Source organism: Mastigoproctus giganteus, chromosome 5 (assembly GCF_048544385.1).
Source record: "Mastigoproctus giganteus isolate SK-2022 chromosome 5, ASM4854438v1, whole genome shotgun sequence".
In the NCBI taxonomy this organism is placed as follows: Eukaryota; Metazoa; Arthropoda; class Arachnida; order Uropygi; family Thelyphonidae; genus Mastigoproctus; species Mastigoproctus giganteus.
In genome coordinates, this window is record NC_143579.1 from 55,919,389 (window position 1) to 55,936,565 (window position 17,177).

Genomic DNA, 17,177 nt, shown 5'->3' on the forward strand with positions numbered 1-17,177 from the left:
GAGGAACTTTTTGAATATGAATACGACATATGACATCATAGTGTGATGTCATATTTACACTGTTACAGGGGCAATGGAACGTCGCTTGAGGGCCAATTAGAGAGTTTTTGTGATATTTGTGCTCCATCTTTTGTGTCTAAAACAGTGGTTTTGGACACAAAAGAACACAAACAGTGGAACCTGCCAACCAGTTATCCAACGTCTGGAGAAGATGGCAAGATGTCGGAATAAAGGCTCCTGAGATAAGTACATCTAATTTTAAATTTTATTATAATTTTTGCATGCATAGGTGATGTTCATCAAGTCGATTTGATTACTGCCTGCCGTCAACATCTGAGACAATGACAGCGACTGCTGACCACTAATCTACATGACTATCTAAGGGCTCTTACTCATTCGCCTAGACTATTGTTCTCCTGATATTATGAGCTTTTCTCCCTGCTAACCCTAGCCTTATGTCTCATTTTTACGCCTCGGGAGACATGGCAATCGCTATAGTTTACTTATTTGGCCCAGGAGAAAGCTAAAAACGTTTCTTTCTTGACCAAAATATAACTTCCCACAAGATACACTGATCTATTCAGATTATTTTATCACAAAACCAACATCACTATTGGGTTGGCATGTCTATAAACCCCCCCCCCTGTCGATTTTTATTCTCCTGTTTGCCCCTAGTTAGGGTTTAGACTCGTAGCAACTTGGACTGTCTTCCCAGGTTGATCGTGCCTATGCAGGGTGATTCCCTACCAGTGCGACAAACTTACAGGAGGTGTAGGGGGCACAAAGACGAATCGGAATCACATAGCATTGCAGGGTCCGAAATGCCTTCGTCATGCGGTAGATGACGTTGAATGGGAGGTCGTGTGAACAGCGATCCCACTGGAAGTCAACATTTGCAAACCGGTTCCCGAGGCAGTAGGATGGACGAGTATTCAAACGTTGAACTGGCCGACATGCACCTCGCCGTATGGAGCTGCGGACTGTAACGGGCGCTCCGCTCTGCGCTTGTACCAGGAACGTTTCCCGCACAGGCGTGCTCCTCATCATATGATTTTCGCACGTGTGCACAGAAGGTTACGTGATACTGGTTGTTTCACGAGAGGTACCATGAATCGAGAGCGAACGACGAGGATGCCAGACAATGAGAAGAATGTCCTACATCTTGCAGAAGGCAATCCGAGTACAAGTACTCGAGCGATAGGCCAACGATTGGGTATTTCCCAATCCACTGTAAGGATACTGTCAACAAACCAAATGAGTTCATACCATCTGCAATGCGTCCAATCATTGGAGCCTGCGGATTATCCACTCCGGAGGACTTTTGCTACTTGGTTTCTTCAACAGAAACGGTTCGCAAATGCTGACTTCCAGCGGGATCGCTGTTCACGCGACCTCCCGTTCAATGTCCACTACCGCATGATGAAGGCATTTCAGACCCTGCAATGCTATGTGATTCCGATTCGTCTTTGTGCCCCATACACCTGCAAATTTGTCGCACTGGTAGTGAATCACCCTGTATATCAGTTATTTACCAACCAATTGTAACACTTGAGACATCACCTCACTCACCTTGAGGCGGTGATCAAGAATAAAGTGCTTCATATCCCTTAATTCTATCTCAAAAATTTTATGATAATACTTTGCCTTTTCACCTACCTACTATGTCAGACAAGGAAGTAAACTCAGAGGAGGAGTTGGAGCCAGTGGTTCTTCTTGAGTTTCAAGAGGGAACTAGACTACTACTATGTAGTTGACCAGGATAATGAAAATACCAACAATGCTGCCTCACACCTCTTGTGTAAGAAGCTGCTTAAATTGTGTTTCACAGCCAGAGCTCTTGAGTTCAGATGGCAAAATGATGGATATTTGGAGGGGGATGCCTGCCACTACTCTAGATGTGAGATGTTCAAACAGAAATACCCTACACTACTTGACAGAGTTGCAACTCTCAGGAGGCTAGAAATTTGCCCTACAATAATCAGATCGTGGGACAAAATGGAATAAATCATGCAAGAGCTATTGATCAAAAATGAAAAGCTAAAGGCTGAATGCCTATCAGCTGAAATCAATCATATTCCCCAGATGTAACATCCATGGAGTAGCCCTCAGAATGTTTGTATGCAGCCACTGCCAGAAAGCCGAAGGCTCCTTGTCATATCACCCAAACATGTATCGATCTTGAAAGCACAAGAAGATAGCAAGTTAACCACGCCTCTTGTGTAACCACCAGTGAAGAGGTGAAGAATGAGTTTCTCATAATCATTAAACCTGAGCTTAGCAATATAAAGGTCAAATCAGAGAAGTCGTTATTACAAAAGATTTCAGGATGCCTTTTCATGGCCAAAACTTCAGTTTCCTAATACCTCTGGGATTCTCAAACAATTATTTACAAAATGAAAAAAAAAAAAAAAGGTAACTATACAAGTATCTACAAAGGAAAACAATACAATACAAAGGAGAGAACGCCTTACAAGAGATAGGTCTGACTGAGCTGGCTTAACATTGAGATAAGAGCACAAGCTCAATCAGACAGAAGCAGATGTAAAGGTACAGATGAGTTATGTTTGATTAGTCCTGCTACTGAGAATTTTTCCCTATATCACCAATCAACGCCAAATTTGTCCAGGTTGCTGCCAAGATTCTGAGTCTGCTTGAGAATCTGCTGAGAGAGGAACCTGTCTGAGAGATGGAGTCATGCTGAACGCAAGTAGAGCTTGGGATTGACCCTTAGGGCAGCAGGGGAAGGGAATCCTCCAAGGTATCCCAGAATGAGGATGTTGCAATTATGCCTGTTATCATCTTGACTGTTGCCAGGAGGCATTGGTCATCGGTTAAGGTGGGAAACCGTGGAATCCCGAGAAAATCAGCAAGCTGTGTGGTGGAAAGCAGAGCAGCAAGATTGTAATTCCTGTTGGCCCACTTTAGGAGCCAGAATTCTAATGCAGAGAGGAATTTCTTTATTGACGGTGCTGCTGAGGCCCAAATTTCAGCAGCATAGAGTAAAGGTGCAAAGATAACTGTTCTAATGTACTTCACAGTTGTCTTTTTATCAGTGATATGTAGGAGATGTTGCTTTGCTATCCACTGGAGTCTTGAAGTACATGTGAGGAGCATGTTTAAGTGGGCATTACACAACCCCTAGATCATGATGGCTGGACACAAATGGGATGAGGGTGTTGCCAACTGAAGGCTGGAGTGATGAAGGATTTTGCTTCAATGAATACACCATAAATTCAGACTTAGCAGGATTGATCTTGAACCTGAACTGGCAGAGGTAAGATGCAACTGCGGTGAGAGTGTTGTTAATTTCTGCTTTTACTAGATCTGGGTCTTGACTGGGGATGACAGGAATGAGTATTCTGATACCATCTGCATAACTCAGTAGACACCGAGTATGTGCAACCAGTGGGGAGATGACAGACGAAAACCGAAGGCCCAAGAGGACCCCTCCTTGTGGGATTCCTGCAGTGATGGATCTTGTAAGGATGTGATCTCTTGTATGAAGCATTACAACACTGACATGCAAAAGAGAGGAGAGGAAGTATAATATGTTCCCTGTGATCTGGAAGTAGCATTCCAGGAGTGAGAAGTTGGTTTACTTGGATGGCATCAAATTCAGCCTCATATGTCTAAGTATGTAATAGTTGGTTCTTGTCTTTTCTCAATTGATGACAAGATGACAAGTACTAGTGGTAGCTAGCAAATTGGTGTTGTTGATCTGTTTGGAAGAGAATAGTGAATTTGGGGTGGATTGCTGGGCAAGGTCTGCTTAGTGAGGATGGGGGAGTAAGACCTTCTCCAGAAGCTTTAGCAGGCTGGAGGAGTTGGAGATGGGTCGGTAGGTTGCGATTCCGACTATACTTTAGCTGAAAGTCTGATGAGATACTTTTTCCACTGCTGTGGGAAAATCTGGTTTGAGAGTAACTGGGGATAATTAAAAGTGGCTGAATAATGTATGCTTAGCATTTAAGCACGGATTGGGGAACTCCATCATCACCAGTGGTTGATGAGGCTAGTAGAGAATTGATGGCTATGATCTGAATGGTATTTAATGCTTCGTGTGTGCTGGGTAGGCTCCATTGGTAAAGCCAGGTCTGAGTTTGGTGGATTATGGTTAAATCTTGTGAAGAAATCAAGCAAGTCACAATTCTGGATCAAGTTGCTGAGGAAAGTTCAGATTCATTTCTTATATGGAATTTTCCCTTTAGCTAAGTCACGGTTAACATACATTTTGATTGTCTGAGATTTCAGGTGGTTGAACTGAGCCTGTGCCCTTGAATAGACGATGCGGTCACTGACCGTTTCATGTGCGATGGAGTTGCTTCAGCTGGAAACTCATTTTGAGTTTTGAATGCCACCAAAGTCTGGTATGTGGACTAATTGTGATTTTTTTAGAGGCAGTATATTTGGCAACCATGTTGATCCAGTTTGTGAGAATGTTCAGAGTAGTTCTGGATCACAAGTCTAATGTCTTTCAGGGGACGAGAGAGGCAGCTCCGATGCATTTATTTACATCAAGTAAGTTGAGGCTATTGATGTCAACCTTTTTTGTTGTCTCTCCGGCTTCAAACTTGGGTGTTGGTAGATACGCAGTCACATGTATTGGCACATGATCAGAGTCAAATGACATTTCTGCAATGTAATCAGAGGTGCAAGGGACAGAGGCTAGGACGAGATCTAAGAGGTTATTCCCCCTGGTTGGTGCTTCATTAATAAGCTGTAGGTCAGCACATCTCAAGTGTGCAAGAAGATCCTTTTTCAGGTTAGAAAGCTGAGGAGGCAGATTGAAGTTACCACAAATTAAGTGGGAAGCTGTGGGATGCAGCTGATTGATTAACCAGTTGGATACTTCGAGGATAATTTGCTAGGGAGGCTATTGATGTCAACCTTTTTTGTTGTCTCTCCGGCTTCAAACTTGGGTGTTGGTAGATACGCAGTCACATGTATTGGCACATGATCAGAGTCAAATGACATTTCTGCAATGTAATCAGAGGTGCAAGGGACAGAGGCTAGGATGAGATCTAAGAGGTTATTCCCCCTGGTTGGTGCTTCATTAATAAGCTGTAGGTCAGCACATCTCAAGTGTGCAAGAAGATCCTTTTTCAGGTTAGAAAGCTGAGGAGGCAGATTGAAGTTACCACAAATTAAGTGGGAAGCTGTGGGATGCAGCTGATTGATTAACCAGTTGGATACTTCGAGGATAATTTGCTAGGGAGGCTATTGATGTCAACCTTTTTTGTTGTCTCTCCGGCTTCAAACTTGGGTGTTGGTAGATACGCAGTCACATGTATTGGCACATGATCAGAGTCAAATGACATTTCTGCAATGTAATCAGAGGTGCAAGGGACAGAGGCTAGGATGAGATCTAAGAGGTTATTCCCCCTGGTTGGTGCTTCATTAATAAGCTGTAGGTCAGCACATCTCAAGTGTGCAAGAAGATCCTTTTTCAGGTTAGAAAGCTGAGGAGGCAGATTGAAGTTACCACAAATTAAGTGGGAAGCTGTGGGATGCAGCTGATTGATTAACCAGTTGGATACTTCGAGGATAATTTGCTAGGAAGGCATTGGGGGTATGTACACCACACAAACATCAAATTTCAGGAAACTGTGTCCTAACAGAATGAGGATTGCTTCGTAATTGGGCAAGTTGCTGGGTTTAGTATCTAATAACCTGAATGCAGATCTTTTGAAAAATATTGCACCGCCTCCACCCTTGCATGCAATCCGAGATGTGAATATGACCCCATAACAAGCTGGGACAGCTGCTGCAAGGAATTCCTGATCATAATTAAACCAGATTTTGGTGATGGCGAGCAGGTCAAAGTGCTCCTGGATGAGAAAAATCACAAATAACAGGATTGCCATGGAGGTTGCTTCCCAATCATATATTGATATGACCAACTTCTGCCCAACTGGATAGTGGAAATTTCTCCAAGAAATTGATTAAAGCCCAAAATAAAGTCTACGAAGGATGGTTGTCACATCGCTTAAGAGACGTGCCTGTTCTAAAATGTTTTCATTGTTAGGAACACTGCACACCTCTGCCAGTTGTCCCTACACGGAACTGTCCTGTGGGGACACCATGCTGAAACTGGCCACCTGTTTAAAGAGTGTCCCAACAAAGAAAGGCCAGCACAATGTGCAAACTGTAAGAGAATTAATAGGGCCCCATGATCATTCAGTAAGGGATACCTCATGCACAATGTATAAATGATAGAAGATCAAATTCTGCTGTTACTAAGTTGTTAATCGCACAAATTAATGCACAATGATCTACAGTAGTCACCAACCAGCTGACCAAACTTATGGAAGAGCCGAAGCTGGACATGTTATTACTCCAAGAACCGTATTGCAATGGAGGATACGTATCAGGCTATCCACTGTTGTTTAGAGTCATTCAGTCCCCGGTCCTGCCTGCATGACAGCCATAATTATTAGAAACCTGGGGGTTATACTAGTATCCCCTTCCTCTGTATCACATGCTCTGCCTGCACCACCACTGAGAATGATACTGGTTGATATTCCTTACCTCATCTTTTCAGTTTAGTGAGAAAATAGAGTGCTACACTGCACACTGCCAAAGAGCCATGGATCTCCTTGTGGGAATGGGCGGGAGGGATCTTCTAATGGCAAATGATGTGAACACAATCTTATCCCTTTGGCACAATGAAAACACTGATAGAAGAGGACTTCTCATGGAACGCTTCATTCTTTCTACATGCCTGGATATTATCAATGAGCCAAACATGCCCACCATGTTTACATCTCTAGGAGAGGTAACACAAATTATTACCCTAACTGCTCTGGCTTTAACAAGGAAGCTACAGCACTGTATGGTCTGTGAAATGCATACCACCAGAGACTATAAGCTTATAACGTATGTCATCTCTCCTGGAACAACCATCGCACCCATATTTATCGCAACAGTAGATGTGTAACCAAACATGCTCACTGGGACAAATCTTACCAGTTCATCCAGGATAAAGCCATTAATCTGCACAATGCCTCCCAGGCAGTATCAATGCATCAAGGCTCATTGACTATGTCAAAAACTTTTTTTTACAAGCCTCCAAAACTGCAATTAAGAAGATATGCAAATTGCACAGCATCCCATGGTGGACCCCAGGCTAACCCAACTTAGGAATGAAATGAAAAGAGCTCACAGGGAGTTCCAAAAAATATGGAGAAGAGGCCCATCGAACCAATAAATACCTTAGAGTCACAATGCCATATACCACGAAAAAGCAGACTGCTTGGTGAAACCTGGTTCACTCCGAAGGGAATTCCAATACTTGGGGCATTGCCCACAAAGTAATCTGCAGGGTAATTGGCACTGCTGATATTATAAAACTCTTTAAAAACTAATAATAACCAGGAAACAACCAACTAGGGTGATACTATCGGCACTGTATTTGATACCATCATCTTCCAGGACAATCTGGCTAACAACATGGAATGCTAATTGAAAATCATTCAGGACAACAGTGTTTATCAACCAATTCAGAGCAGAACTACTTTTCACTAAAAAGGAGGTGGAGGAAGCAATTAAACACATCAAAAAAAAAGGATGGTGCCTGGTGCTGACTTCATTGAAGGCAAGGCTATCCAGTCTCTGTGGTCTGTTGCCCCAGATCTTATTGCTCTTTACAATTCTTATCTCTGGGATGTCGATGTGGAAACATGCAAATCTAAGACTTATCCCTAAAGGTCTGCTCAATTCATCTTATCCACATAAGGCCTACTGCCCCATTGTCTTCTCCCTAACTTGGGGAAAGTGCTGAAGCAGCTCTTGATTACCAGACTGGGTCTTCTCTAGCTAGTTTGACCAGCATCCATCAATATGACTTTAAGAAAGGCTGCTCCACTGTCTATGCATTAAATAACATCTTACAGAGTACCACTACCTTTACTTCTAAGTATGTGCAATATTCATTTATTTCCAAGGCATTTTTGATTCTGTATGCTTCATGTGCAGAGACCTCCCACGAGTTATGTCCAGGACAAGTCTCTCCAAAACCGCTGCTCTGCCAAACATCTTGGCATTATCTTGGATAACAATCTCACTTTCATGTTACATTTTCAGCACCTTAGAGAAAAGATGAAGTACACCATCCTTCTAACCAGAATTACAAGACACTGTCGTTTGAAGGGCAAAGCTCTTCACCTGATGTATGATGTTTTCATTCCTATTGTCACTTGCATAGCGGCAGTTGGGTTCTACCACATAGATAAAATCCCATATAGCTAAACAACTTTGTTACATGCAGAAAACCATCTTTCAACTTTCCATGGCATGTCAGACAACCTCCAACCATTGCACTTCAAGTCCTAACGAGGGAACTCCTGCTTGACCTCCACATAGGTTACTGCAGGCTCTCCCATGCCTTTAAACACAACCACACTATAGAGATCTTCAATATCAGAACCGAGACAGGAGTCTGATATCCATCCCAAGAACAAAAAGTATGTGGGAGGCTCTTATTACCAGGTGGAATTTGGGCAGGACAGGTGGAAAGCCAGCCCAAAAGGTGAGACCACCAGAAAATTTTTACCCAATGTGAGTATTATGAATATGACAGCCACTTCATGGCTGAATCCAAATCTTCAGACAATTTTTCTCTTACTAGTAAACGGAACTTTTACCAGTAAATTGTGGGATCTGGGAATTCAAGATGTGCTCTGTTCTTGTAGAGAAGAGGAAACGTGGCACCACATCATGAATATCTGCCCAACCTATTTTGACCTTAAACTGAGCTTCCCTTTAGCACTGAGTATCACAACATTTCAATGATCTGGCATGACCTGGAAATCCTAGGATCTGGCAGGCCACAGCCTTTGTGGATGTCTTGCTGTACAGATAAGGTAAACAATCACTACAACAACTCTGGATATAACCAACTTTTGTGCTAATGACTAGCCGATCTGGCCTCATTGTTATTTCTAAAACAACTTCGTTATATATACGAGATTAAATGCCCGGATTGTGGGGTGTGTTATGTAGGTGAGACGGGGCGATGACTGAAAGACTGTCTGGGGGAGCATATGAGTGCAATAAAGTCCGCAAATTATGGGAAGTCTGCCGTGGCAGAACATTTCTGGGAGAAACAACATCAAATCTCCCCGGAGGATGCTGTTATCACGGATCATGCACAGGGGTTCTGGGACCGTAAATGGCTTGAGAGTTTACGTATTGGGGCAGCTAGCAATTCCATTAATAGAGACAAGGGTGTACGTTTACATCCCCTCTTGGAAACCGTGGTTCTTGGGCGAGATGAGCGGTTTCAGCTAGCGCGCTCCCGAGCCATTTCTGGTTCCGGTGCATAAATGGGAAATTCCGGCCTTACTCCCAAGGAACCATGTGATGAGTGCCGTGGATCTGCTATTTAAGGATGTGCCATGCAGCAGAAATATGCTGTTGAGAAAGGGGATCACTATCTCCGAAAGCTCCAGTTGTTACGGTATTTTATCAATTGTTTTTATCATCATATTTTATATTTTTGTATTTTATTGTAAATTAAATCACATCAGTTTTAGACTATTATTTATTTATTTTATTTCATTTTATATGCTTGTATTTTATTTTATTGTAAATAAAGTGTTTTAGTTGCAGGATTGGAATTTGTTTATTTGAATACTGGCTGGTGTAAAGTCTAATTGTTCAATACTCATTGTTATTGGGCAGGATCATTTCTTAGCACTCCTCCTGGAACTCTGAGTTGACCTCAAATTCAACCTCAAATTCATCCTGGATGGGATATTTTGTCAGCAGCTCCGACCTTCTACCAGATTATATACAGCGTATATTGTGTAAATAGTATTTATTCACAGAGACAAGCAGTAAAGTTGTTACTAATCTATGGTTTTCTCTTGGATGGGGTGGCCAGTTGTAGACTAGGCTTTCCACACTACAAACTCTCTTCTGTTTTCATTTCATCCACTCCACTGTGTTGATGGAATACTACCTTTCATGGGATTCTTCATTCTGCTTGTAGTTCCTTGGTGATTCTGAAGTCCTTAGAAAGCAAATGTTCAGTGATTGCTCTACAACCACTCTGTCTGTCATCTATTTATTTTTTTTTGGCACCCTATCCCATCCTTCAGGGGCCCACCTATTTTAGGTTCAATCTCTGCACTTGCCAGGGGATGACTTCTCTGTTATCATCTCCCCCGCTCCATCCATTCTTCCCATTCTATGGTTTATTCCTCTCATTAGGCTGCCTCTGCTCTTGCTGGCCAGAGCAGAGCCAGCCTTGTAAAAGTTCCTCTACTGCAGGCCCAGCTCCTCATGCCATGGATGGATGCCAGGAGGTGCCTTCCTTGGTGATTGCACCTCCTAGTAACTAAGTGGCCAGGCAAACAACACATAACTCACAGTACCCAACACAACTCATCTGACTTTGCAGTCTTGCATGTTCACAGTGCCAGCAAGTGCAATTTTGTGGGCAACCAGTGGCACCGTGTAACAAATACTGTGTCCACTATGTTACAGGACAATTCAAACAAACACTGGAACAGCAGCATGCATGAAATACACAGTAATAGTTGGACTTTTATGATAACAATTTCCATCAGCACTGTACCTCTGAATTGGAATCTGTAATTCCACCACTCACCTACAAAACCAGTCTGAATATGCCTCATCTATTCGATGTCCAAACTCACACAACTAATTTTTTTTCTTCCTCATTTATCTTTTCTATTTCTATCCTTTGAAACAGCCTTCCTTCACATATATTTCCAGAAAATTATAATCTGCGGAAATAAAAGTCCAACATCAACCAACTATTTTGTCTTCTCAACATTCATCTCGTAAATAGTACAGGTTCTAATACCTTTCATGTTTGGGGTTAGCAAAAAAAAAAAAAAAAAAAAAAAAAAACCCAAAATAATTTGCACTGGTGTTGATTTGTTCAGCAAAATTAGATAATTATTACATTTCTCTATGATTATCTTGAGAATACTTGGGTAGATACTATAGAATATACTAAATAAATACTTAAAAAAGTGATTACAAGAATATTATGAAAAGAAATATTATCATGAAACAAGTTAATGCTAAAATCAGGTTGACTGGCAAGGTGTTACATTACTACCCGAATAACAATACACCTGAATATTAAATTTAAATAAAATCATAAAAAAAAAAAAAAAAAGCAATGCTCGCCCTCAGCAGTGCATTAAGTGTTTTGTGGTAATCAGTGTTTGCTTTTTAATGACAGTCTTGAAGGCATAACCACACTTGCCTAATTATAATAAACCAATTATAACAAAGAAATATATTCCACGTAACTTATACATTGAAATACATTACTTTATTGCATTATTTTATGTAGCAAAATTTCAGCTCAATATAATTTATATATTAAAATAATCATCACTGCTACTATTTGATAGAATTAAATTCTGTTAACAATGATGAGAAAGATTCTATCTTTCTATTTAAGTATTATTATTAATTATTAAGTATTTGAGATTAATGAAAATATTTAATTTATAAATATTATATATTACCTTTTTCTTGCTTTCATTATTGCCAATGCAACTTGAATTTATCTCAACTGCAATTTCTATTTCAGCAACAACACTAGCAAATGGTCGAAGAGCTAGCTGCTCCATTTCTACAAACTGTTGCTAAAGGTACATAAACAGGAATCATTACTATAATGTTAAGTTCAATAAACATGCTTATCCTTATGATTTCTACTAAATTTAAAGAGTAATGACAGCTTATTTTGCTCCTATTCAAGTTGTGGGGGAGGAAATCAACAAATGTTTATATATAAAGAACATAAAAAGTTAACTTACCTGTCTTCTTCTGTACAAATCATATTTCAGTTTTATTTTCCACAGAACTGCTGCTATAATAAGCAAGGATAGAAAACAACTGAAAAAAATCATTAGGAAATTGTCGTATAAACTGGATTAAATATCATAACAAGTTTATTACAAGTTATTTACATCAAATGAATACATTTAAAATGAAAATCAATCTTCAAAGTATCAAAGACTTAAGAATTTCTTACACACATTAATACAAATGAAGAACAGATTTCTAACGTGTGTGTGTGTGTGTGTGTACATGCAATGGAATTAATGCTTCTATAACACTATCTATTAATAACCGCATGAATGCACACACCCCAAATTTAAGTGAGGAATTTTAGATTGGGAAAGAAAAACAAATGATAATAATGAAGATATTTTGCCTACTGATGAGTATACTGTAAGAAGATAACATTACAAGTAGGCAGAAAATTTAAACTCGGTAGAATGGGTAATTAAAATTAATGAACAAAAAAGACTTGTATAGATTTATTATCTAAAAATCATAAGAAAAAAAATATATATATTCGGCAGATTCCAAGGTGGAAGTTTTTAAGCATTCTACCTGTATAAAACAATATGATGCATTGAATATTGCATAAAGAGTTGGGGGGAAAAAATTATTTTAGGAAGGAGGTGGTTGTGTTTAGGGGAATCAGGAAAATGCAACAAGATTAGTGATGAACATAAAGGAGACTTTCTCATTAGAAGAGAGAGAGAGAGATTATAGTTTTGTAAGTTACAATGTCTGAAAACCAGGAGTTATACAGCTTAAAAGAACTGAGTAAACAAAATGAAGCATCATTAATCTTTCTCAGGGGAAATATATCGAGGTGGCATAAATTTTAATCAGGCAAGTATAATTGGCTGTTGAAATAAACTCTTACTTAGTCAATACACAGGTGGGAAAATTCTTTAAACCTGAAAAGGGACTGAGAAAATACTTTGAAGAAATATATAAATGAAATGATAATTAAATTAAATGAGTCAATTTCAAATGCAACTCTAATCTTTAATTTGAAATACAGTAAAATTAAAGAGATGTAGAATACACAAAATGACAGGTTTACCAAAATGCTTAATACTTGTAACACAATTGATGCTGCAGTCCATGCATTCTCAAAGTAGATTTAAGAGAAAACCAAATTTGTTAATGAAACTAATCATGGTTCAGAATTACAAATACTCTTGTTTCTTTCCACAGCAGACATAATTTATGATTGTGGAAAACCACAAAAATGTATGCAATTTTGTTAGCTTATTATACATATATATACACACACACACACACACACATTTATAAATATATATATATATATATATATATATATATATATATGTATATATTACCTTTTTCTTGCTTTCATTATTACCAATGCAACTTGAATTTATCTTAATTGCAATTTCTATTTCGGCAACAACACTAGCAAATGCTCGAACAGCACACTCAGTGATCCCAGAATTATGACTAGCTACCTAATGTGGTGTGTTGACCCATCGTTCGGAGGATAATAGCCACAATTTACCTAGACATTGGCTCCATTAGATGTCTGAAGACATCCATAAGGATCTGCAGCCATGCTGTCAATAAGGCTTTCCACAGTGTTGGAATAGATGCCAGTTGCGTTTCCATACACCTCACTTCTCATTCCCAAACATCCTACAGGTGTTTTGATTGGATTAAGGTCAGATAAATTTGGAAGTCAATCAAGATGGGTGATAACATCACTGTTTTCCTTGAACCACTTGTGCACAGTGAAGGCCCAATGACGTGGTTATCATCTTGGAAGATCCCATTTCTGTCGAAGAAAAAATGCAACATGCCCTTTTGAAACTTCATATCTTTACTACTTCTGATAGCTGCTACTTTATAACTTTGACTTGCACAACCAGACACAAATTAACACTGCTCTAATGTAAGAAGCTGTTCAGCTTTTTATACTGTGAGCTATGTAGCATAGTCCATTACGGTTGGAGTGGTCATAATTCTGTGATGTATGTGTGTATATACAGTATATACATGGCAAAAATAATTATATGAAAATAAGCAATAGACAGGAATATATCTGAAAGAAATAAGAAATTTGTACTAGAAATAATAATTTATAGTACAAAAACCATGGAGTACAACACAGGCATAAAACATAAACTGTAATATAATAGCTAACTAATGTGAAAAATAATGTGAAACTATACACAATATGGTCGTATATAGTTTAATGGTTGTATACCATCAATTCTAAAAGTTTTTTTCAAGGATAAGCTCCAAGGAGGAGAGAAATGCAACTACATTTTTTATGAACCCCCCAAACACGAAAGGTATTAGAATTTACGGTACTTAGTACCATGCATGGCTTGAAGGTTGAAAAGATGAAAGATGATACTTGTTGACATTAGACTTGAATTCTGTAGATTGTAATTTTCAGGAAATACATGTGAAGGGAGATTGTTCCAGAAAATGGAAGTTGAAGGAATAAATGAGGAAGAAGGAAAGTTGGTTCTGTGAGTTCAAAGTCAGACAGTAAAAGGATTTTGACTGGGTCCAGCACATGTATGGACTGGTTTTGTAAGGGGGGGGATTTACAGAAGATAACTGAAGAGAACAGTGCCCACAGAAGAATCCATAGAAAAGGTATGCAGCAGAAAGAGAATATTGATGAGACAGAGTGCAGAGATTTTGTAAGAAATGTATCATTACTTAAAATAAATACCATCTTTTGAATGGGGTCAGTCTAGAAGCCTGAGATGGGCACCCCAGAAGTGGGAACAATATTTGATGGCAGGGGAGATTTGAGATTTGTAGAGAGTGAGTAGCTGTTTAGAAAAAAAATAATGGTGAGAGTGAAAGAGATTAGAAGGTAGGGTAATCCCTAATAGAGATATGTGATCGTGTCTAGAAATCTGTGTTGTCGAAGCTAAGCATAGGAGCAGAAGAATCCTTTTTATGAGATACAGGACAGGAATTAGTTTTAGGATTGAAATTAATTACATTTTCTTTGCCCCACTGGAGAATTACCTGCAAGATCAGCATTTGAGGAACTGGTAGTGGATATTTGAGGACTGAAGCTGTTTGTGCAGGGCAAGGTTTCTCAAACTGGAAGGTGGAATGAAATATGCAATCAACAAAACTATGGATAATATTTCCAGTTAATGGAAGAGTCTTTAATATACAAGAGGTAAGGAATGGGAGAGAGAACTGAACCTTGGAGAACACCAGCATTAGTGGAGAAATTAGACAGCCATCTACCATCATCTGCAGTCAGTGGTCAGAGAGAAAACTGTATATCTAATACAAAAAAGGGTTAACAATCCATAACATGGAAGCTTATTCAGAAGCCCTTTATGCTAAACACAATTCAAATGCCTTGGAAATGTCTAGAGAAAGTGCTTGAATTTCACCAAAATTTCCCATAGAATCTATCCATAGATCGGTAACATATGCCAGTATATCACCAGTGGATTGGCACTGACAGAATCCATACTAGAGATCATCGATAAGATGGAAGGTTTCAAGATCGTTTAGTATTTGGCAGTTAATAGGTTTCTACATTAATTTAGAAAGAGAAGAAGTAAGTGCAATGGGATGATAACTGGATGGGAGGGATTTATCATTTTTAGGAACTGGCTGAATATGAGCAACTTTCCAAGAAGGAAAAACACCAGTGGAATAAGGTTTCAAAAAGGCAATACAAAACATGAGAAGCTCAGGAGCATCAGGAGATTTGAGAACAAGTGGAGAAATACCATCAGGCTATTCTTGGTGCCAAGATCCTTCAAAATTCTTCTAACATCCTTTTGACAGAAGACCAGAGGAGGCATTGAGTGGAGTGTACCGGGAATGGTAGGAGGTGGTTTACACAGATTGTCAATATAAGAGTTAGAAGAAAAGTAGCTGTGGTGGCAATAGGACCATCAGGTTTTAACAGAGTGTTGAGAGTACAGATGGGCAGAATTTATGGTAAATAGCTTTGGCAAGAAACCAGAATGCTTAACTACTGCTTGGAGAAGAAGCTAGATTTTCACTCTTAGCCAGTGGTGAGCTATAGTGGGCTCGCAAGAGCCCATTGTAATTTTTTTGAAAATTTGCAAACCCATTGTGGAAATGATCATTTATTTTACAAACGAATTCCTGAATTTAATTTGGAAATCCCGCATTTTAATGGCACAACCAGTTATGTATTTTAAAATTGCTTCATTTTTGAGTTAATTACAGTCAGACCACTGTTTAACGAACTTCTTTATAGTGATTTTTTTTTTAATTCCCCTTGGTAATAACATTTCAAATAGTTCCATAGAACAAACAGATTACGGGAGACAACTTTGTATGCACTGTTCTCACCTCTAGCCTTTAGGCAATTTAGGTAATTAGAAAGCACCAATTAAAGGTGAAAGGGATTACCGTTTCACAATGTTAGTGGCATCAGTAAAACCTATGCAACCACATTCCGAGAAGTCTTGCTAGTTAATATGCTTTCCATAACCAGTCAGAGGATTAAGAAGATTCCTGACATGGATAATAGTCTCTGGTCAACCCCTTTACTCCGAAAAGAAGTCATATGTTTTTCGGAGAAGTGATCCACAGGTTTCAGTAAATTTCTCCCATCTATGTTTACATGGTCACAGCTTTCAGAATCACTCAGATATTCAGCTATATCCGAGTGATTCTGATATTTTGAACAGTATTCAAAGAAATGGTGACAGTAGCGACATTGAAGGGGGGGGGGGGATGAGCTAACTAAGATATTAATTAAACTTTCCGAAGATAAAATGTTGGCAGAATTGGAAACCGCGGCGAGGCTTTCACTGTGAAGAAAATGTTCGAAAATATAATGGCATACAGGCAATAATTAAAAAAAAAAAAAAAAAAAAAAACTGTATGCATTATATCACCAATCTCCAAAAAACCAGCACGAATTAAGGATTATTACTAAACAACTTGATGTGGAAACTATAAAGAATGGTCGTGTGTTCGGGCCACGATGGGCAGCTTGTAGCTTGCAGATGGCAATTTCAGGCTGGAGGAATTATCCCAATTTGTGCAAACGTTTTGAATCAGAAGTTAAATACCGTATTCTGGATTATTAAACCGACTTTTCTATCTGGAATTTCTTAATGATTTAGCACTAATGATTGACATCCTGCAGGAGCTCCCTTATCTTTCAAAAGCTTTACAAAGTTGCAGCATCACTATAGTAAAAGCAGATAAATTAATTATTCTAACTATCAGTGCTATCGCTAATTTGAAAAATGCTGAAGGAAATTATGAAGCTAAAATTGAGAGAATGTTGAAGTTGAAAGAATTTGAAGGAATCAAAATCGAAAGTAAGAACACATTTAAAAAATTACCCCATGACA

At 39.1% G+C, this 17,177-nt stretch overlaps 1 protein-coding gene across 1 annotated transcript in view; it reads right to left on the reverse strand.

Annotated features, from left to right (window-relative positions):
• The window catches only part of LOC150085411 (attractin-like protein 1), a 310,470-nt gene that overhangs the window by 9,682 nt on the left and 283,611 nt on the right, over positions 1–17,177 (reverse strand). Inside the window, exons 22-23 of the mRNA XM_090374560.1 lie at positions 11,805–11,883; positions 11,511–11,630 (exon numbers count right to left, since the gene is read on the reverse strand). Coding sequence (XP_090230686.1) covers positions 11,511–11,630; positions 11,805–11,883 — 199 coding nt within the window. The remainder of the gene's footprint in view (positions 1–11,510; positions 11,631–11,804; positions 11,884–17,177) is intronic.